We start from the raw sequence: 23376 nt of genomic DNA on the forward strand, positions 1-23376 counted from the left end.
CAACCAGCGGGAAAATGACAATGGTCATCAACATGAAATATCCAACGAACGGGAGGATGACAATGTGGAAATTGTGATAAAGAAGACAAAGATGGAAACAAAGATACAAAGATTGCAGCAAGAGTTGGAGCAATTACAAACGTCCGAAGCACACCTTAAACGAAGAACTGATGTTGTTCGAGCTAAGAGGGTTAGGATCCGGGAGGATGTCCATGCTCATCAACATGAAATTCCCAACCAACAAGAAAATGTCCATGCTCATCAACATGAAATTCCCAACCAACAAGAAAATGTCCATGCTCATCAACATGAAATTCCCAGCGAACGGGAAAATGGCAATGGTCATCAACATCTCCCCAATCAATGGCACAGTACCAATACTGAACAGCAGCTGTTGCTTAGTCAATGGTATAATTCAGTTTGCCAAAACGTAAGTTGGAATCTTAAGATAGAAACATAATTTGATAAATGTGTTTATGAATAGTTTGGATGAATGAGCGTGAAAGATTTTTACGTAAGAGCCGTAACTGAGATTTTGCTCGCTACGAACTTGATATTTTGTAGTACGCAAACTGTGAACTTCACAAATCCTTCAATAGCCTCATCTTGATGCAAGTATAGTAAATGTTATAATGTGTAAAAAATTTTACAGCAAGAAGAATACAACGACAACCAGATTGCAAGAGAACGAGCAATGTTCAGGTTGTTCTTTATGCTTTGTGAACAAAAATCCCAACTCCAAGGTATGGCAAAGAGAAAACGTAAATTTTGTTCAAAGTAAACTTTACAAAAAAAGTTGTTGATTGAAGTTCAATATTTGATTAACCAAAAAAATCATAGCTCTTTATTTATTCAAAAAATGTCTAACGTCTTAGAGGAAAGCACCATGTTAGAAGTGTTACTTTTACTTTCTTAGCTTTGATTTCGGCTAAAAAGTTCTAGAAATTTTGGCTGAAACGCAGATACTATTAACCAGTGCTGTAGAACTAAATTTATCAGATGGGGGCTCTCTTGACGTAGCTGAAGTCATGAAATTATGAAAAATTACCCATTTCAAAGGTAGAAGGGGGCTCCTCCCCCGAGCGCCACCCCCCCTACTTTCTTCAGCACTGCTATTAACCACACAAGGGATTGACATTATTTCTCTCACAATTTATAGTCTTCATCAGAGGTACAATGCCATCTGGTTGAAGAGCGGCTCGTCTTTGGTCAATATGAGCAGGTAAGTTAACTGTTTATACGAAGTAATGATACAACTTGTTTTGCAGAGTTAGAAAGCTGTAGGCATTTATTATTCGCCATCGTATTTGAATATGACTAAAAATGACGCACTTACATGTTTTTAGAAACAAACGAAGAAACAAGCAAAAAATTAAACACTTTTTTAGACTAACCTACAAAACACAATTGACGCCCGCACATTTTCTCTACGACATATACTATGAGGCGGAAAAAAAAATACTTCGAACCAGACAAACAGTCCTTCTCAGGTTGACTCTGAAGATGACTACCTCTAAGGTTGTCAAAACGTCAGTCATCATCAACACCGACAGTCCTTCTCAGGTTGACTCTGAAGATGACTACCTGAAAGGTTTAGGAAACGTCAGTACTCTGATGATGAATTTATAGTGATTTTGTTACAATTATTTTTCCATAGATGAAAGACGACAAGGTTCGACCCAATTATAGACAACAAGTAAGACCACTTTCCTGCGTTTTCAAATGGATATTTTTGAAATTTCATATTTTTCAGTACCAAATCTACCTTAATACATTCTGTAGTATCGTCGTCAGAAACGTAAATCGATGTACAAGAATTCAGGGTCCGTGCAATTTACAAAAAATTCCCATATAGGTAAATATTACGTTACTTTTGAAGAAAATGTTTAGAGGATTATTGGTCATGTTTGTGTTTCAAATACATAGTCGAAACCTAACTGTACATAAAATGAATAATGGTGATGAGATACGGCAGGCTAGACAACTTGTATTGCAACAATATCTTTACATGAAGGTCTTTCAACAGCTTAAAATGAGACAATATTTCTAACAACGATAAATAACTGACATCAAGTCATGCAGTGCATGTGATGCAGCTTTAAACTGCATGCTTTGAGTGGATAAAGTTTAATAATTTGAATGACGTATTATTTTTCTATCTCAAAAATTGATTAATATTTTTTTTTCATTCCAAACAGATACATCATCAACATGCAAGATTATGTTTATATAGATGAACCTATATTTAAAAATATTTTTCACGTACTGTACTTTAGTTGTAAATAATAAATTTAAAGATTTGTACATTACAGACATGCTTGTCTCTATCTTTTTTAAGAGAAGACATAAGTAACTATAAATGTATTGCTAATGTATTACCAAACTAACATTAATATAAATTTATATATTTGTACTACTCTTTCACTCTTTATATCAACAATCCTTCTTCGTCTAATTTTACGAATATGATTTTTGGTTTGTTGTTTTATCTTTACCTGGAAGTGTTCTGCTATAATTTTGATTCGAGACCTTCAATGGTCTATTTTTTTTTTGCATTAAATACTTCAAGGTAGGAATGGCACTTTAAAATGACCAAGTGTCTTCAACGAACTCTCTGGTCTAGTGGATAGACACAACGTTTCAAGGTTGCAAAGTGGAGGTTCAAACCCTGTCTGGAATAAGATGTAACTATGCTAAGGATGAATAAGAAATAGGAAAATAAGGAAATAGTGCTGGTTAATAAAACAAAAATGGGATTTCTATTACTAAACTTTTCGAGAATGGAATGCGACACTTAGTATAAATTCAGAAAAAAAACGCTCTCCGATGAGAAGGAGAGCGAAGAAAAAAAAAAGATAGGATCCCATGCAAAAAACCACTCTTAAAAACTAAGTCTTTTGCTCAAATTTTTATGACTCCCTGTGATCAGGGAGTTATTTTTAAATTTTGAAAAGTCAGGAAACCCAAGAGCAAACAGAACGCCCTAATCATCCCTTTCTTACATCCAGGCACTGTTCCTCAGTTCGACTTTCTGTCTTCCACATCCACCGCGTACACCTGCCAAGTGTGTTGGCAGAGGGCGAACCAAGGATCTTGTGCACCGGAGGTCATTGATGTCGCCCAACATCGGCCAGTTGAGCTAACCGCTCATCATCGAAAGCTCTATGTTTTTGGAGTATTTGTTAAATTTTTCAATGTGAAGAAAAGAGAAGGTCTTGAACCTTAGATGGTCTTGAACCCGAGAAGGTGAGAGCACTGCACCGACATCTTTACCACTCAGCCAGACGGGTGAATTGGAAAACCGTTTAAAACATGTCAAGTGTTTCTGACTAAACAACACATTTCTCTTGAGGCTCACATTTAATACTGTGTTTGTTTTGTTCTTCGTCACCATCATTGCAAAGATGAAGAAAGAGACTTACTACGCATTTTAGTTGCTCAACTCTAACATTGCAGGAGAATAAATGATATAACCGAAAGGAGGAAGACGAATGAAGTATGCACAATGTCAGACATTGCCATGTGGTGAATCAGAAAAACAACGCGCATGTTCGTAGTCAATTTAATGGCGCTGGGAGTTTCTAACTTGTCTGTTCAAAGTTAAATGACATATTTTCTACCATCATGCATGATAATATTGTAATGGTTTGTACAAAAGCATATGGTTCCTACAGAACAGTATCCACTTACTAATTCAAGTCTTTTGTCAATTTACAATCTTGCCATGTCTTGAGTGTCATCATTTCAACTATAGTCAATGTAATCAATATAGCCAATGCGGTTTTTGTCGACATTTGTGTCTATCTTCTTGTCTACCTTTGTGTCTACCTTCTTGTCCACCTTTGTCTACCTTTGAAATGACTAATTGAAAATTAGTCATTTCATAGTCGAAAGTATTCAAGTAATCGAAGGTAGTCAATTCACGCGATGCCATGTGGTAAATCAGGGCAGTGACGAGCATGTCTTAGGTCATTTTTCCGATGCAATGGCGTCGAGATCATTTGACTTTATGTTTGAACTAACTGAACTATTTTTATCATCATAACGCACCAACCATATTTTCATCGTTGGTTTTGGTTTGGTTTAAAGTTAAATAGCAAGGACAAAGAAACCTATGAAATGGCGTCTTTTATGATATCGTCTTTTATACAATGACAACTTTTTCTCATTTATGTAATCGATTACATCTTTTTCTCTTTCTATTCATGCATTTTCACATATTTTAACATTTTTCCCCACAAAGACCATAATTTTCACACAAATTTTCACACTTTTTCACAAAAAAGGCTATAATTCATTCATTTTAAATTAAATGAAGATATGAAGATATCAAACATTCATTCATTCATTTTCACATTTTTTCACTTTTTCCCCACAAAGACTATAATTCATGCACTTTCATAAATTTCAAAGCATTGAATTCACTGGATTATAGCCTTTTTGTGAAAAAATGTTAAGATTTGTGAAAATGCATGAATTATAGTCTTTGTGGGGAAAAAATGTTAAGATTTGTGAAAATGCATGAATTATAGTCTTTGTGGGGAAAAAATGTTAAGATTTGTGAAAATGCATGAATTATAGTCTTTGTGGGGAAAAATGTTAAAATTTGTGAAAATGCATGAATTATAGTCTTTGTGGGGAAAAATGTTAAAATATGTGAAAATGCATGAATAGAAAGAGAAAAAGATAAAATCGATTACATAAAAGAGAAAAAGTTGTCATTGTATAAAAGACGATATCATAAAAGACGCCATTTCATAGGTTTCTTTGTCCTTGCTATTTAACTTTTGTTTGTGCGCAACCAAAACCAACGATGAAAAGAATATGGTTGGTGCGTTATGATGATAAAAAATAGTTCAGTTAGTTCAAACATAAAGTCAAATGATCTCGACGCCATTGCATCGGAAAATATGACCTAAGACATGCTCGTCACTGCCCTGATTTACAACATGGCATCGCGTGAATTGACTACCTTCGATTACTTGGAATACTTTCGACTATGAAATGACTAATTTTCACTTAGTCATTTCAAAGGTAGACACAAAGGTGGACAAGAAGGTAGACACAAAGGTAGACAAGAAGATAGACACAAATGTCGACAAAAACCGCATTGGCTATATTGATTACATTGACTATAGTTGAAATGATGAAACTCAAGACATGGCAAGATTGTAAATTGACAAAAGACTTGAATTAGTAAGTGGATACGGCTCTGTAGGAACCATATGCTTTTGTACAAACCATTACAATATTATCATGCATGATGGTAAAAAATATGTTATTTAACTTTGAACAGACAAGTTAGAAACTCCCAGCGCCATTAAATTGACTACGAACATGCGCGTTGTTTTTCTGATTTACCACATGGCAATGTCTGACATTGTGCATACTTCATTCGTCTTCCTCCTTTCGGTTATATCATTTATTCTCCTGCAATGTTAGAGTTGAACAACTAAAATGCGTAGTAAGTCTCTTTCTTCATCTTTGCAATGATGGTGACGAAGAACAAAACAAACACAGTATTAAATGTGAGCCTCAAGAGAAATGAAGGCAGTGTTGTTTAGTCAGAAACACTTGACATGTTTTAAACGGTTTTCCAACTCACCCGTCTGGCTGAGTGGTAAAGATGTCGGTGCAGTGCTCTCACCTTCTCGGGTTCAAGACCATCTAAGGTGCAAGACCTTCTCCTTTTCTTTCGCTTCACATTGAAAAAAATTAACAAATACTCCAAAAAACATAGAGCTTTCGATGATGAGCGCTTAGCTCAACTGGCCGATGTTGGGCGTTTAGTTCGACATCAACGACCTCCGGTGCACAAGATCCTTGGTTCGCCCCTCTGCCAACACACTTGGCAGGTGTACGCGGCGGATGTGGAAGACAGAAAGTCGAACTGAGGAACGAGTGCCTGGAAGTAAGAAAGGGATGATTAGGGCGTTCTGTGTGCTCTTGGGTTTCCTGACTTTTCAAAATTTAAAAAAATAACTCCCTGATCACAGGGAGTCATAAAAAAATTTGAGCAAAAGACTTAGTTTTTTTAAGAGTGGTTTTTTGCATGGGATCCTATGTTTTTTTTTTCTTCGCTCTCCTCGTCGGAGAGCGGTTTTTTCTGAATTTATAAGTGTCGCATTCCATTCTTGAAAAGTTTAGTAATAGAAATCCCATTTTTGTTTTATTAACCAGCACTATTTTCGAAATTTTCCCTAGTTTTCTGGTATTGCCATACCTTGCAAAAAATAGACCATTGAAGGACTCGAATAAAAATTATAGCAGAACACTTCCAGCTAAAGATAAAGCAACAAACCAAAAATCACATTCATAAAAATTACACGAAGAAGGAGTGTACATATATAGAGTGAAAGAGTTGCACAAATATATACATTTATATTAATGTTAGTTTAATAATACATTAGTAAAACATCTATAGTTACTTATGTCTTCTTTAGAAAATCAAAGAGACAAGTGTTTCAAAAGCAGCACGTTTTCTTACGGCTAAGCAATGCAGATTTCTTTTAGCGGCTGCTGTCGATATTAGCTTTATCAACCCAATGGCACTTGTCGTAGTTCACTCGTAGTAATTTAATTCGTAATAATTCCGCTTTGACAGTTAATAATTTGCGTGCAATCCACGCTGAGAATATCGTTCAGTCAACAGCAAATTCTTTCCCAACATCAACGTTGACGTTTATCTAAATTTCTAGCTGTTGATCGGTTTGTATACCCAAATTCTTCTCGAAAAATGCTCACTTTGTTAAATTCAATTTCATCGTTGTTCTGCCATTGCACTTGCTGTCGTTGTTTCCTGTTCACCTTTTAGTCGGGCTGTTTAGATGTAACATGCTTTATTATGTATGTATCGTACACAGGTGATTCCAAAGAGTTCTTCAAAACGATTCTTTCTTGCGACTCGATATACGACTAACACCACCAAAAACACCTAATTATAAAAAGAAATACACAAAACAAAATTACTTTTTTTAACGTAAGACTAACACAATCACAAACAGCAAGGATTAAAGCAACATCACACTATGACTAATACTATCATTATCACCATCACAAACACCAAGACCAACATCAGTATTAAGACCTACACCACACTAAGACTAACACAATCACAAACAGCAAGGATTAGACCAACATCACACTATGAATGATACTATCACCATCACAAACATCAAAAGCAAGACTAACATCAGTATTAAGACCTACATCAGTATTAAGACCTACACCACACTAAGACTAACACAATCACAAACAGCAAGGATTAAAGCAACATCACACTATGACTAATACTATCACTATCACCATCACAAACACCAAGACCAAGACCAACATCAGTATTAAGACCTACACCACACTAAGACTAACACAATCACAAACAGCAAGGATTAGACCAACATCACACTATGACTAATACTATCACTATCACCATCACCATCACAAACACCAAGACTAACATCAGTATTAAGACCTACACCACACTAAGACTAACACAATCACAAACAGCAAGGATTAAAGCAACATCACACTATGACTAATACTATCACTATCACCATCACAAACACCAAGACCAAGACCAACATCAGTATTAAGACCTACACCACACTAAGACTAACACAATTACAAACAGCAAGGATTAAAGCAACATCACACTATGACTAATACTATCACTATCACCATCACCATCACAAACACCAAGACTAACATCAGTATTAAGACCTACACCACACTAAGACTAACACAATCACAAACAGCAAGGATTAGAGCAACATCACACTATGACTAATACTATCACTATCACCATCACAAACACCAAAACCAAGACCAACATCAGTATTAAGACCTACACCACACTAAGACTAACAATATCACAAACAGCAAGGATTAGACCAACATCACACTATGACTAATACTATCACTATCACAAACATCAAAAGCAAGACTAACATCAGTATTAAGACCTACACCACACTAAGACTAACACAATCACAAACAGCAAGGATTAGACCAACATCACACTATGACTAATACTATCACTATCACCATCATAAACACCAAGACAAACATCAGTATTAAAACCACTAAATGACTAATACAATCACTATAACTAATACTATCAATAAAACCAAGTCTAACACTAACATCTGCATGAAGATAAACACTACACTAACACCAAGATTGAGACTAATGCCCACTTAAAGTTTATCTCTAACACTACACACTATGACTAATACTATCACCATCTATAAGAGCAACACCAGCACTTAGATTAACACTATCACTGATAGCAAGGCTAAGAACAAACCAGTACTAAGACTAATACCAAGCCTGTGAATAGCACCAAGAAAAAGGACTACAACAAGAATGAAAATGAACATCAGCATTCTTTTAAAGCAATTATTCACTCATGTAAAAAAAGAGGACATTTTGCACGAGACTGTCCCAAAAGAAAGAATGATTTAAGCATAATTTCCACAACAAAGGAAAGGGTCTGCACATTGTGCCAAAGAAGATGAAAATGAACAAGGTGAAAATTGTCAAGAAGATACTGATGAGTAGCGTTAATTACAAATGGAAATGAAAGTAGATGTGACTGGATAATCCATTCTGGTGCAACTCAGCACATGACGTTTGAATGTGACTACAGCCAACTAAAGCTAATCTTGGGATGATCGTGTCATATTGGCTTATGCAAAAGGAACCTATCACCTAACCACTTTATTAACCTCACCAGAAATCCTACAAGTTCCATAATAGAGCTAAACATATAGATGTGTGGTATCATTATATTTGAGAACAAGTCGAAAGTAACATCGTTTCTATCAAGTATTGTTATGTGACATTATGACCAAGGGACTCTCGAAAGTTCAATTTCAAAAGTTTAGGAAGTTATTGGGGGTAGTTGAAGTCAAAGAACAATAATTAGTTTTAGCTTTAAGTGTATAAAAATACACAATAATATACACACTAAACCATATTGCAAAGCGAATAAGTAGTTAATAATTATAAATAAACATATATCCAACCATGCTATCTAAACTCCTGAGACTCATAACTTTCTAACCAAAACGTCTACAGTTTTTGTAGATGTTTTGATTCACTTGTCACGTGTAGGCAAATGAATATGAAACTATATGAAATGTACTAGTGAGACATCATACTTGTCTAAGATTTCTTCTACTAAAATACAAATATTCAGCAATATTTTCAGGAAATGGTAAACAAACCGTTAGTATTTATTTCTTATAATCATGAAAACCATCGTACCTTGTACCAAAGAAAGCAAGCCGTGAGAAAGTCTCTTTGCTTGGACATGTCGACAACAGGTTTGCTGAGTTCGTGGAAGATTTTTTTCAATACCTTCAAGACAAATAGTCGTGTATTTGACAAGTTAAACACACTGTGATGCTATAAATCTTATTTATTGGACAAATAATGCAATATTTCACATAATACTTACGATAAAGACTGTATTAGGAAAAATCCTTGTAAACATGCGCGTGAAGGATCGGCAAAGTTAGTGCCAATTATCAAATTTAATTGGTCAAAAAAGTCACGTGTTCCTTTAGAGCAATTACAATTTTGAAGGGGTTGACTACTTGGTTGAAGTGAATGAGATAAGCGAAGGCTTGACAAAAAGGAAACAAAAATACAGATTGTGTTCTCAACCTTTACTTTTTAACTTCAGCCTCGACTTTCTATCCTTACTGCTCAACTTTTCATCCTCACTCCACAGTATAACCGTAAGCCTATGTGAAACCCAATGAACTCAACAAACTGTCAACACCTACATAGACTCGGGGTATTCTTGTGTTCACTATGTGCTTTATAAGCATCAAGAGAGGTGGTAAAAGGTTTCCCAAACTTTTAATTAATTAATTGTGACAAAAATAAATATATTTCACTTCCATCCATACATCACTTATCTTCATCTTTCAGATTCTCTTTCTAGCTTGATTGCACATTGACATTTTCATTGGTCAACGAGTCCTCATCAAAAACTCTCTAATGTGAGCAAGGTGCTTTAACTACGTTGGATTTCATCAAGCTATCTTAAACCTGGCGTCGTTGTTTATCCTCTGTCTAGTTTCGATTTTGTTTCACTGTTGGAAGTTTCATTTTCAAGTATTTCTACTACCTCAATCCATAAATTATAATATCTGTCGCAAAAAATTAGAGCATTGTTTATGCATAAAATATGCAGATAGAAAGTTATAGACAAAAATAAAAACATCTCTAACATTGTCACAGCTATTACGAGTGGTCTAACAAAATGTTGATGAGTTTGATATGCATTTGTCAAACCAGACTTAAAAAACAAAGAACATGCCAAAAATATATGATTAAAAATTTGCTAAGGGCATATAGACAAGCAGCAAATTCAGCGCTCGCTCCGTTACAAATTAACTGAGAATCAATCTGAGAATGCGTAATCAACTCCACCTAATCTCCAAATTTACGGTCATTGCAACGACAAACTGTATGTACTAGTACCGATTATAGAGTAATTAGCTCGCTCACTCACAAATTTTCAGATAAATCATCTGCGCATGCGCAGTCTGCTCGAGTATGCGCAGTCGACTGGACGAACTGCCAAAGTTCATAGTCATGGCAACGACCTATTGCATCTATCGGCACCAATTTTAATATAAATAACATGTTTAATAACAATTTAATAGAGAAATCTTTTGCGCATGCGCAGTTAGCTCGAGCATGCGAAGTCGACGGGACCAGCTGTCCAAGTTCATGGTCATGGCAACGACCAACTGCATCTATTGGCACCGATTTTAAAGTAAATAGCATGTTTAATAACAATTTAATAGAGAAATCATCTGCGCATGCGCTCGAGCATGCGCAGTCTACTCGACTAATTGTTCATAGTCATGGCAACGACTAACTATAAGTACTTGCACTACATGTGGGGCAATTAGCTCACTTTGTCGCAAAATATCAAAGAAATAATCTGAGCATGCGCACTAGTGACTTTGATAATACCACAACTTTCGTAAGCCTTAAAAATTTTGTATATATATATAAAGCTAAAACTTCATATAGTAGATGTCAACTAGCAGTGGAAGCCGGGTGCGATATGTATGCAGTGGCTTAGGGGCCCAGACGTTTCGGGTCGCGACCGCACTCTCCCTGCGTACCCCGAGCAAAGCCTATCGCAGGTGATCTCGGGGTCTGATGGGCGGAAGCTTGCTATTGCATCTCCCAAGTAGGATAGCGTGGAGGGGCCGAAATCTCCTACCGAAACGTTAACATGCGGCGTTCTAGTGCCTCGGCTTAAGAAGGTATCGGGAAGCATGGACCGAAAACGGGGTTTTTTGCTTTCGAATTTTATCTTTTTAAAATAAAATAAACCAAATAATGCTTTAAATTAAATTCTTTTGAAACTGTTCCTTTTTATGACACTTACAATTCAAGATAACTTAAAACATGTTTTATACAACTTTTATTGCTTTATATCTTTCTGATTTAATTCTCTCATTTACTGTTTCTCATGTATCACAAGCAACCCATCCGTGGACTTCATGGCAAACAAGATTATCTGCTTCCCTTAACTAACACTATGAGAGAATTAAATCAGAAAGATATAAAGCTAAACTATCTCGGGGTATCGGAAGGCATGGATCGAACACGGGATTTTTTGTTTTCAAAATTTGTCTTTTTTCTTTACAAGAATTCTTCTCATAAAAGAAACTAGAACATCCATGGATACTGCAAAGGTTTAAAAAACTTCTGCCTTTGTGACTTATAATTCAGACCAACTTTAAGCAAGTTTATACTTTTTACTAGTTACGTTTTACAATGTAACTTTCTCATAACTCTCTCGTGATGAAAGAGAGCCTTGATCCTTATACAATATAACTCTCTCGTCATGAACGAAAGCATCCATGGGATTCATGGAAAAAGGGATTATCTAAACATTTATAATAGTTTCTACAAAAGATAACATTTATTAAGCCAAGCAATTTGTATCTTCTAAATTGAACATCCCTTTCAACCTTATGTTATAAAATTTTGATTAATTTTGGATTGTAAATTTCTTTTCACCTTAAAATATGTTCATGATTCAATCTAGAAAGTAACTTCTCCTCTCTAGTAATTTTGCGATTAAAAAGCATAATTTTCAGATTCAAAGGAATTCTTTTGATCGCATAAAGACAGCCGTACAATTTATTACGAACCTAAGCGTATATATGGCATTTTCAAAACACGTAAAAACTTTCATTCACATGACCAAATTACCGTCTCTTTAAACGATGTATGTGATGAAAAGTTACCTTGACAACTGAAGCAAACCCTCCTTTTTCCAAGCATTCGCAACACCTCAAATTCATTCCGAATTCTTGAATTTCTCGCAGCGTAGCCGAAAGATTAGGCATCAAATCAAAATACTCATCTCCATCATCACAGCTATTTTCATTTCTACCGTGATCTTTTTCAGCGTCAAGCTTATCTGAAGTGATGTTATTGGTTAACATGCAATATTTGTAGTGAATTTTTATTTTCGAGTAATTATATTAATAGATCATCATACTCTCCGACATGAAGGAGCTGGAAGAAAATTAATTGTTTGCATTTTGTTACCCCTTCTTCCCTTATGCTATAAGTTTGAAGTTATGATTCCCTCTGTATCATCAAAGTGACTCTTCAACAATTTACACATCTACAGACTATAATATCCAATAAGATATTGTTATTCATACCAGCTTTTCTAGTTCATATATTCTACACGAGAACATTAAACATTAAAACAAAAGATATTTAAATAAAAGTAAAAGAAAACCTGAATATCCAAATAAATATTCATTAGAACAGCATGGTACATGGTTTGGATGAAATTTGAACATACCTAGGAGTACCTACACAAATTATCTTCTTGTAGCCATGAATTTGAAAAGCGTTCAAAAAGAATTCAATTGCATCATCATTAAATAGATTTTTCTAAAACAGAAAATAAAACATTATTTATACAGCCAAGACATGCTATGTCTTTAAAAAAACCATGAAAACTTAAGACATGCGATTTCTTGTTTTCATTTGGCTTTAAGAAACGACTTGCATTTTTGATCATTTTGTTCGTTACATTACATAATATTTCATGTTTGACATGTTTCTTCATTTCTTTAGGAAGAATTAAAGAATAAATGACAGGTATGACTGAATGCCCGTTCATAGTCATCACACCTTTGAGTTTTGACTAACTTTTGTAGTTTATCGCAAAATTGCTAAATGTTTATCGATGGTCGTGATGGGTCTATGATTTTTGGTGTGCCTCAATAAACATATAGCTTGGAAACTCATCTGCCCATTGAAAAAAGCTGCATTCTTTTCAATTACGACAAACGGAGCAACCAAAAGACTCAAAATATCTTTCAAACGTTAACGAAGCGTGTACATTCTTCGTACGACAAAAATAACAGTTAGACTTATATTCGCTGACTAGAATGTTCAATGAAAACAGACAAATGTCTATGAAAGACACCTAAAGCAAAGGGAAGATGAAGAAGGCTAGAGATGTTGAAATATAACAAATATATTCATTATAATTTACCATGTGGACGCCATGAAGTCTTGTAGTCATCTTCGTAAGATATGAACATTTCAACTCCGAATCTTTTACATGATGGATGCATAACATTAGCAATAAATTTAGTGTCTTTTCCTAGTTTCCATTGACTTGTGAATTTATATTATTACTTTAACATTGATTTTTAAATCTGTACCAACATTGTGCACTTCGGTCCATTTTGTCCACGGCAGTGATTTATGAAAATGTCAAAATGATTGACGTGTCACGTGGCCAGATTTCGTTGATGAGCTCTGGCTAAATACATGAAGCAGGTAAGATAATCCCACTTGAGCTGGTCATTGTGAATGTGGAAACAGAAAAATGTACTGCTTTTTCCCATTTAAAGAAAAAAATGGATTTCTGTTTTCCTTATGGGATTGCCTATTGCCCTATGAAATTATAAAATCAAAAATGGAATATCTCCTGCCCTCATATTCTACATTTCCATTTTATAATTTAAGCTTACATTTTCACTGATGTACATACTAGCATATATCATATAACCTTGATTTTTGTGTGTTCTTTTGCTTACATTAAATGACTTAAAACGCAAAATAACATTGTTAAAATAACTAAGAATATACAAAAAATACAAATTCAACAAACATGTATTTAGAAATAAATCCGGGGGGAGGTAAACGAAAAATTCATAATTCAAAATGGCGCTTTCTGCGGCAAGTTCTCAGCAAAAATGACAAGAACAGATTGGAAGAAAGAAAAAGAATTAGAAGAAGCTAGAAAGGCAGGAACTGCACCAGCTTTGCAGGATGAAACAGGAAAGTATGTGTACCGTCTAAATTTCTTTTTACTTGTCAAAAGGCTAACCATCTTGCGCCTTTTTATGTTCGTAATTTTTGTGATTGCGAATACTTAACAGTTTCCTTCTACTTCAAACATTCGATTTCAAGTTCAACCAATTTATATCTCATTATTTATGAATTTTGCGAAGCATTTCAAATTAAAAAATATATTACTTAGAAATGATTCACGTTATATATAAATAAATTTAAAATATACTAGTTTGTTTATTGTTTAAATTTTTAAAGTTTATATAATAATTCTAGATTGTATGTGGAATAAATATAACACATATTGTGAGAGAAAACATGTCATGTGTGTCTGAACCATTCACTTTATAAAATCCTATGTCCAAGTGTTGTCTTGTTATGCGATAATTAAAATTACTTGGTTTTTTAAACCACTGAAGATCTTGTAAAGTAGTGCTTAAAGTACTTTATTTATGAATTGTGTAAATCTTTTCATAATATCTGATACGTTCAATATTTTGCTTTATCTAGAGACATCAACCCTCATATTCCTCAATATATTTCTGATGCGCCTTGGTACTATGGAGCATCTGGGTATGTTAAGTAGTTTATATTGTGTTGTTTCGTATAGCTTGTTGCTGAAGTTGCTGGCTTGGATTTTTAAATTTGATGCAAAATCATATATTCAACTTGTTTGTTTACTGAAATATAAAAGTATGTGAAGAACAAAAATTGTTGACTTCAGTGTAAAGCAATCAATATCGGAAGTTCAACATCAACATCTTGAACTTTCAAAGCAACTTGCTGATGCAAAGAGTAGTTTTCAAGGGTTTTCACCTTCACCTCAGGTTCTGGATCTGGTCGGGATAAAAAACTACAGCTTTGGCCAAAAAAACTTAGTGTTAATTTTCACAGTCTTGAACACCACATAACATTGCAATGAATATTATTCCACAATGAAAAGTTTTAAGATTGTTTTAACTCAAACCATGTCCTGTGTAAAATACAAATGCAGACCGTAAATGATTTTTCTCAATATTTAGACCAACTCTCAAGCATCAAAGGCCACAGGAAGAAAGGCAAAAACAGTTTGCTAAAATTGATGCATCGTATAAACGTGGTGTGAAAGAGGTAGTGAGTTACACGTTGGTGATTTTTCATCGTTTTGAAAATTATGTAATGTAACCTGTCTAAATCTTTAGACTGCAGCGATAAAATTTCGAAAAGGAGCCTGTGAAAACTGTGGTGCGATTACTCACAAGAAAAAAGACTGCCTTGAGGTTTCTTTCATGATTATTATGTATTTGAAATCTCTTTTAACTTTTGTTGTCTGATGAGATTGATTAGTGGCGTCGGTTATCCATTGTTTAACTGTCAAAGATGATGAATTTTTTAATGGGAATTTTGCCTATCTGAACATCGAGGATAGTAGAGCCTAAATACGGATCCGGTTATCATTTTAAATCAATCACTTGCATGATTAAAGGATTACCTTAGACTCTCGACTGTAAGACCTGCACGTGTTACTTTCGTGAGCGATATATGATGGGCTAATACAATGGGCGTGTTGTTATATTCAGAGGGCTTAAAGTTTAAAGTCAATGCTTCACGGTAATCTACGCACAACAAGAAACATTTAAACGACTCTTGTGATTTCACCCTGCATGTTGTAATTTAATAAAATGATCTTTAAAGTATGAAAATATGGCATTCGTATATCGCGTTGCTTATTTTACAATCTGTAGTATTTATTTCACTTAACTTGGTAGCGTCCTAGACGTGTAGGTGCTAAATTCACCGGAGAAGATATAAAACCCGACGAATATGTCCCGCAACAACATAGCTTTGACTACGATGGCAAAAGAGACAGGTATACATGGTTTACATATGAAGTGGGATTGTTCAGTAATACGTCGCTGTAGCTATGTACACAGCGAGAACTTCGCCATTGATTTTTGCATGGTGTTCGTTATTTTAAGATGGGTTGGATATGATCCTGAAGAACACCAAAGGGTGCTAGAAGAATATCAAAAAATGGAAATGGTAAGCGAAAGTTTTTGTGAACAAAGAAACCGAACTTCGAAATTGTTCTTATCATCGTATTCTCACTTAATGAACCTCTTGGCCAGTAGCACTGCGAGTACTCATCATGGAGTAAAGTTCTCTTTTTCATTCATCTAAATATTCTACTCTCCGATTGATCTATATATATCATTGATACGAGTACTTTATAGATCCATGGGCGTAAGGGACAGGTGGCCAGTTAAGATTGAAAAGTTGGGCAAATTTTTAACGTTAGTCGGGCGAAATTACGGCGGGACCTTCTTTGTGAATTGGGGAAAATTTCTTACTCCCCCCTCCAGAAATGATAGCTCCCGTGCGCTTATGTATGGACCTCATCTTTATCTATAAGTTTTCTAAAGCGAAGCTTACTGATATTTCTTTGTAGGCGAAACAACAGCTGAAGTCGGATAAACTGCATCAAGATTTAATGGACGGAAAGAAAGTTGAGGAGAAAGTGCGTTCTTGAATTTTGAATTCCCTTTCCCCCTTTTGACCCAGTATCATGACGTTTCAGTTGTCACTTACGTGCATAACATTTTATGTCCGTAGGAGAAATTAAGTGACGATGACGATGACGATGAGGATAAATATGCTGATGATGTCATTATACCGGGACAGAAGTTTGACAGTAAGAGGTGAGATAGATCATGGTAGTTGTTTTCAATACACCAGTATCCACAGAGAGGTGAGATAGATCATGGTAGTTGCATTCAATACACCAGTATCCACAGAGAGGTGAGATAGATCATGGTAGTTGCCTTCAATACACCAGTATCCACAGAGAGGTGAGATAGATCATGTAGTTGCCTTCAATACACCAGTATCCACAGAGAGGTGAGATAGATCATGTAGTTGCCTTCAATCCACCAGTATCCACAGAGAGGTGAGATAGATCATGGTAGTTGCCTTCAATCCACCAGTATCCACAGAGAGGTGAGATAGATCATAGTAGTTGCCCCTTCAATCCACCAGTATCCACAGAGAGGTGAGATAGGTCATGTAGTTGCCCCTTCAATCCACCAGTATCCACTTGCAGCTTAGCAGACTTTGGTGTTAATGTTGAACTGTCTCTTCATGATTTTCTGTTTTCATTACAAAAACTGTTCATCTATGTTGTCCATCTTTGTATTTAAATGTAAAATTTGGTTTATTGTTCAGAAAAAAGTTGGCTTTCATAGATCAGTGCGAGCTTTCATATTTTTAAAAAGTTATCTGCTGAGCATTTTCTTTTCACCATAGGAGGACGACAGTAAGAAATCTGCGTATTCGAGAAGATACAGCGAAGGTATGTTGAGAAGTGCAAAATATACAAACTTTACTTGAATTAAGAAGCGTGGTCACGTGATCGTTCTTTTATGCAGTACCTGTACAACTTGGATTTGAATTCTGCTCACTATGATCCGAAAACGAGGTCGATGAGATCCAATCCATTTGGTCAAAAGGATATTGCGGGAAAGTTAGTAATATGACTATCCATACACGCTTATGGACGGTATCTGATGACTTAGAACTTTTAAGAAAACCTGTCAAGTTTTTGTGATTTTTATGCTGAGTGAATAGCTTGGTGTGCGCAGAGCTCTTTTGCGCATTCTTTAGTTGCTATTTCATGTGTCGAAAAGAGCTCACCCAAACGCCGAGCAATGTCTTATGACGTGTAAGTCACGTGATTCGACTTATCCCTAAAATTGTTGTATTTTCTAGAGCAGTGACGTATCAAGGTGATAACTTCGTCCGCTACTCAGGTGACACGAAAAACATGGCGAATACTCAGTGTAAGTCTTACTAAATCGACTATGCATGCAGTTCCGTAATGGTATAAATGTGAATCACGTCGCTAATTTCTCTTTGAAGTGTTCGCGTGGGAGGCGTACGAAAAAGGCACGGATGTTCATCTTCAAGCCGATCCAACCAAATTGGAACTTTTGCATCGTGAATACAAAGTTAAGAAAAGTGATTATAAAAAAGATCTTAAAGGTGGAATACTGGAGAAGGTATGGATGTTTTATCGCGGGGGGGGAGGGGGAGTTTATGTTGCATAAAATCCTTGTTCTTATTCTTCTTCAAGCGTTGATTTTTTCTGATTCAAGCGCCTTTGTGGTTTTCTTCGTCAACCGATTATATCATCGCGGTTTTCATTTCTATTTATATTCCCAATTTATATTTTTTCCAATTTTCAGTATGGTGGCGAAGAACATTTGGACGCACCACCGAAGGAACTATTGTTCGCGCAAACGGTAATATTCGACTTGTCAAAATGTATAAACACCCAGATATTTCCATTGACTGTTCATATATGTAACTGTTGCTTCGACTTCAATTGTTTTATTATGTTTTCTTGTAGGAAAACTATGTTGAATACTCAAGAACTGGTGAAGTAGTGAAAGGTAGCTAAGATATGAAACACCTCCATTGATGTCTATGTTGCGATACTCTTCTCTTTGGCATTTTTTTTCTCCTCTTCTCCTGTTCATTTCAGGTCAAGAAAAAGCCATTCAAAAATCAAAGTACGAGGAAGATGTGTTCATTAATAATCATACCGTAAGTTAATATTTTAATGCTGATGAATTTGCCAGCTATAATCACACATTACATGTTTGTAAATGATGATCGTCCAGGTTGGTATAGTCCTGAGAAGGTCAAAATGTCTTCATTTTTGACTCTGAAGATGACTACCACTAAGGTTATCGAAACGTCAGTCAACAACAACAAAAACAGTCCTTCTCAGGACTATACCAACCTGGACGATCATCATTTACAAACATGTAACGATACTACCGGGTTCAAACCATTTACTTTATAATCACACATGTCGGCTCGGCAATATCAACAGTTTTGAAGGATGTATTGTGATAGAGTAGATGGTGAGCTTGGAGTCTCAGATATTTCATGCTCCATATCATATACTCCGCCAGCAAACAGTTAGCGTACAAAATTCTTACATTGAAATTGTTATTCTCACGAGGGATAAGAAGGGATCGAAATGTACTTGAAGAATTTTACCTATCATTAACACTAGCAATATACACCTTTGTATGATTTCAGTCCGTGTGGGGTTCTTATTGGGTCGATGGTAAATGGGGCTACAGTTGTTGTCATTCGCTTATACGCGGTTCATACTGTACGGGTGAAGCTGGGAAAAGGGTGAACGCGGTAAGTACGTACGCTAAAAACCACTTGCATGTAACATTGAGGTCGTGCATAGCACGTGATATCCATATAGACTATGAGGCTTGCTTTTGTAGTGCTTTCCTTCGAAGCATATTTAGCTTTTTAATATAAAGTTAATGTTCAAGCAATATTCATCCGAAGTTTAGGCTTTAATCAAAGAACGGTGAAATTATTTTTCATTTCAGCAAGAATTCCCATCGATCGAAAACAACGACGTTGGTGATCCTAAATCTTTAACAGAGGTAAGTTGACGAAATGCAATGTTATTAAAAGCCAAATGTCGTGATGATTGGTCTTTGACGGATTTTTTGAAGAATATACATGTAACGAACATTCTTCGTCTATTGAGTTAAGTCGTTTCTTGCCTTACAAAAAGTTGTGTCTAAAAAATATATTTTTAAAGTTACATCACGAAAAGCGATCTAAAGAAAGGAAGAAAAATGACAGAAAAAGCGAAAACTCGGATGAGCTAGACCGAGAGAAATTGAAAAAGGTAAATTGTTTGTACATTTCTTTGCTAACGGCATCAAACAACAAAAACGTTGGTGGAACACGAGCAACATGAACCGTAGTGAAATATTTTTGGGCCTAAGTTAAGATGAGTTTGAGAAATGCCAAGAAATTTTTTAATTTTTTTCAGGCTTTGATCGAAGAGGAAAACCAACAAAAAGAAGCGAATAAGCTCCTACAAATGGACGAACGTAAAAGATCATATCCTTTAATTGCGAGCATTTACTTCAGTAAAGAAAGTTTTTTAGGTCATTCTGAAAGATCTCCTTGTCTTGACATAGCAAGAACAGTTTTCACAAAGAAGTGAGACTCGTCTATTGTGCCTGGTTTAAAAAGTCGATGGCGTGTCTTCATTTCCTGTGCTGATATAGCTAAAACTGCATCGGATGAAGAAGGCTTAAATTTTCGTGCGGATAAAGTCACCTGCAGATAAAAGATTTTCACTTCTTTCGTGTTAAAACAAAACAAGCTTGCTTAAATAAAAATGTGGGCTAAAGCTAATTTGAATTGATTTGCTTTAGTTTGAATTAATCAAGCTTTTTCTACACCTCGTTTTTTTTAACTCCCCGAAACCTCGAAAACGTCATCTAATGATGGTTGATGCAATGTTTTTTTGTAGTAAAATGAATATAATTTTGCTTAACTTTTATCACTTATAACTCATTGAAACGCGACTATCACGAAGTAACGGCTGAGGAATTAGAGGCATACAGAATCAAGAGACGGAACACCGAAGATCCGATGAGCAGCTTTTCCAGATAACAGTAACAACAAAATGATGTTTTTAAACTTCTGCAGCGTTTGCTAACGATGCTGTTTAGCAAAATGTGTTAATGAGTTGTGATGTAAGCTTTATTACTTCACACGTTGACTGTCGTGGCAACCAACAACGAATTTCACCCAACGCAGATCACATCAATTTGAACAATTAAGACTACGAAGATGCGCAAAAAAGCTTTTACCTCCAAATTGAATGCAGTTAATACGTGAATAGTTCTTCTAGCATTCAGTGAAGTCTTTCCTTCTGCTTTATCTCACTCTAACTATAATACACAGGTAATTGTTGAAAAATACGTAAATATAGATACAGACATTTGTAAAAAGAAGATCACTTTATTGATGAGCTAGAAACCATGTTTCCTTGCCCTTGAAGTAGTGGTATATGAAACAACTGCTTCAAAGGATTGTAAAAATGTTTAATGAAATTTTGACTCGTTTATAGCCCGTAAAATTTATAAACTTTCAATGTTGTTTTGGTGTACGTTCCTAGTTTTCACATCTTCATTGGAAGCAGGAGAAAGTTCAGAGTTCTCATTTTCAATGAGATCACTTTCTTCAACATTGCTTCTACCTTCATTTTCAATATTATCATCAACATTTTCCGTAATACCATCATCACAAACCGCGCAGGGTTCTTCATCAAAGTTATCATAAACATCATTCTCAGATGGATCATCTGATGTAGCAGCATTTGTTTTATTTTCATCAAGTTCACTATGACAACCGTTTTCTATAGTAGAGACATTGTCATCCTGTAATTTTTCCTCACCTTCTTGGCCATCAACATCAAGAACACGAGTGAACTCATCACTAATTTCTTCATCAACAGACTCAACATTATTCACTACTGCGTCATTGTCAATTAAGTTATCACTATGTAAAGACTTATGTCCAATGGCTTCAGCCAACTTTTGCCAACCTTTTTGACGAGAATCAAATCTTTTCATGTCAATTTCTGTAAACATTTCCAATTCACTTGGTACCTCACATTCTTCAAGCAAGACAGGTATGATTTTCTTAAGTTTTCCAAGCTCTCGAGATTTGTTGTAATCAAGTATTGCTTTTTCCAGTTCAAACTTTGCCCATTTTTTTGTGTGAAATGCTGGTGAGAGTAAGAATATGGTGCTGCCACTAGAGTTAATGCTCTCACAAATGTTGTCTAATACAGTTGCACCAGGAATAAAGTTTTCAAAGTCAATGCAAACCTTTAGATATTCATTTTCAAGAAATGTCTTTAACTCTACAGCAACATCAGAATTTTTCTTTGCATAACAAATAAATGTGTCATATTTTGAAATAGAATCAGTATCACTGTTTCCCATAGTAGTGTTATGTGATTCTTCATCAGATTTTTCCTTTGGAATGTTTTTATCTTCTGTATTTCGTACCAACTTTACAAAAGGTTCTTCATTTTGCACTTTGGCATCGGTCTTTGGCTTTGGTGGACTTGTTGTATTCTCCTTTGGTAGCATTTTCTTTGTAGACTTTTTAGGTACAGAGCTTGTCTTGAAGGATTGCTTAGAAGTTTCTGTTGTTGGTGTCTTAAGTGACTTGGATTGTGGATCTGAATTTGTTTTGTCTTTGCTGGTCATTGGAGGTAGTTTTGGCTTTTCATCTGGAACCACTTTACTTTCTATAAAATTTTGAAAATGTTTAACCACATAGGCACGTACTACAGTGTTTGACTGTGAGAATTTGTTACATATAGAGCAGTAAGTTTTTTAAAGTACTTTTAATAGTTGATAATGTATTGGGAATCTGTTCAAATACAATAGTATAAAAATCAATAACAACAAAATAAATAACGATAGTGTTCCTAACTTGTGAAGGTATCAGCAAGAGTTTTGATTAAACTACTCAAGCGAGACACTCGCCAATTTACTAAACAAAAGTCACACGTCAATAATTACATATAACTCACTAAAAAGTTGAGCAAATTACAAAAACAAATAATCACGTCACAGAAAAAAGATATTGTTCGCATTGAGAAGAATTGTATCTTTACATCGTAAATATAGATGGTTGGTACCTAGCTCACTTTGGAGAGCTTGAGAAAGCATTTTCTGAAGATGTTTACAACCATTGTCTTCCAGTGCGCTTAGAAATTGCTCAAAACCCTTCTCTCTTTTTTTCAGTCTGTCGAGTAAAATAGTCACGGCACTTCTGGGTCCTTCTCTATCTTGCTTACACTGAATTTGTTCACGATCGTCCTCAGTGAGGCAAGTTAAGAACGGAAGAAGATCGATGGGAAGCACATCGCTTTTCAAATCCACAGCAAATTTGTCGATTACGTTTCGCTCACTGCGCAACATATTCTTAAGGCGACGATTCGATAGACTACAGCAACTTTAATTCTTTACAATTCAACTTGTACTTTATGAAGCCTAAGTTTCAAAACTATTCTTTTTCACGAATCTTTTGTTGATAAACAAGACGGAAGTGACGGAGGTCAAGTCAAGCACGGAGCTTTGTCTATTGCTTTGTTCAATATTCAAATGTTCTCCTCCC

At 35.4% G+C, this 23376-nt stretch overlaps 2 protein-coding genes and 2 long non-coding RNA genes across 5 annotated transcripts; 2 read left to right on the plus strand and 2 right to left on the minus strand.

The window, feature by feature from the left end:
• Window positions 1-680: 680 nt before the first annotated feature.
• Window positions 681-2413, plus strand: LOC124443680. Its single transcript, XR_006947715.1, has 5 exons — window positions 681-743; window positions 1160-1222; window positions 1658-1696; window positions 1783-1855; window positions 2199-2413. It is a non-coding gene; the product is annotated as an uncharacterized LOC124443680 (long non-coding RNA).
• Window positions 2414-6288: 3875 nt separating this feature from the next.
• LOC124443681 lies at window positions 6289-9511 on the minus strand. The gene is made up of 3 exons (XR_006947716.1): window positions 9461-9511; window positions 9268-9360; window positions 6289-6934 (listed from the first exon to the last, which is right to left on the minus strand). It is a non-coding gene; the product is annotated as an uncharacterized LOC124443681 (long non-coding RNA).
• Window positions 9512-14237: 4726 nt separating this feature from the next.
• On the plus strand, window positions 14238-21334 carry LOC124443678 (pre-mRNA-splicing factor SLU7-like). The gene is made up of 20 exons (XM_046994163.1): window positions 14238-14359; window positions 14878-14940; window positions 15390-15477; window positions 15549-15626; window positions 16116-16216; window positions 16326-16389; window positions 16796-16864; window positions 16960-17045; window positions 17650-17695; window positions 17772-17866; window positions 18112-18182; window positions 18262-18401; window positions 18588-18644; window positions 18752-18794; window positions 18887-18948; window positions 19453-19560; window positions 19764-19820; window positions 19982-20071; window positions 20219-20289; window positions 20742-21334. The coding sequence occupies exons 1-20, from the start codon at window positions 14271-14273 to the stop codon at window positions 20848-20850; spliced, it is 1587 nt and encodes a 528-aa protein (XP_046850119.1). The 5' UTR covers window positions 14238-14270; the 3' UTR covers window positions 20851-21334.
• On the minus strand, window positions 21182-23339 carry LOC124443679. 2 transcript variants are annotated; one of them, XM_046994165.1, is made up of 2 exons: window positions 22907-23339; window positions 21182-22501 (listed from the first exon to the last, which is right to left on the minus strand). In XM_046994165.1, the coding sequence occupies exons 1-2, from the start codon at window positions 23178-23180 to the stop codon at window positions 21321-21323; spliced, it is 1455 nt and encodes a 484-aa protein (XP_046850121.1). In that variant the 5' UTR covers window positions 23181-23339; the 3' UTR covers window positions 21182-21320. The 2 variants fall into 2 exon arrangements, with proteins under 2 accessions (XP_046850121.1, XP_046850120.1); XM_046994164.1 differs by having other exon boundaries at window positions 22898-23336.
• Between the last annotated feature and the right edge of the window lie 37 nt (window positions 23340-23376).

The sequence above is a fragment of the Xenia sp. Carnegie-2017 genome, unplaced genomic scaffold (assembly GCF_021976095.1).
Source record: "Xenia sp. Carnegie-2017 unplaced genomic scaffold, XeniaSp_v1 HiC_scaffold_21, whole genome shotgun sequence".
NCBI lineage: Eukaryota > Metazoa > Cnidaria > Anthozoa > Malacalcyonacea > Xeniidae > Xenia > Xenia sp. Carnegie-2017.

Bases quoted from the DNA above. Each gene is read 5' to 3' on its own strand.
- LOC124443678 (XM_046994163.1), top strand. From the start codon at position 14,271: ATGACAAGAACAGATTGGAAGAAAGAAAAAGAATTAGAAGAAGCTAGA. The intron at 14,360-14,877 runs GTATGTGTACCG...TGCTTTATCTAG, and splicing joins TTGCAGGATGAAACAGGAAA to AGACATCAACCCTCATATTC. The intron at 16,390-16,795 runs GTAAGCGAAAGT...ATTTCTTTGTAG, and splicing joins AATATCAAAAAATGGAAATG to GCGAAACAACAGCTGAAGTC.
- LOC124443679 (XM_046994164.1), bottom strand. From the start codon at position 23,180: ATGTTGCGCAGTGAGCGAAACGTAATCGACAAATTTGCTGTGGATTTG. The intron at 22,502-22,897 runs GTACCAACCATC...AAAATTTTATAG, and splicing joins AGCTCTCCAAAGTGAGCTAG to AAAGTAAAGTGGTTCCAGAT.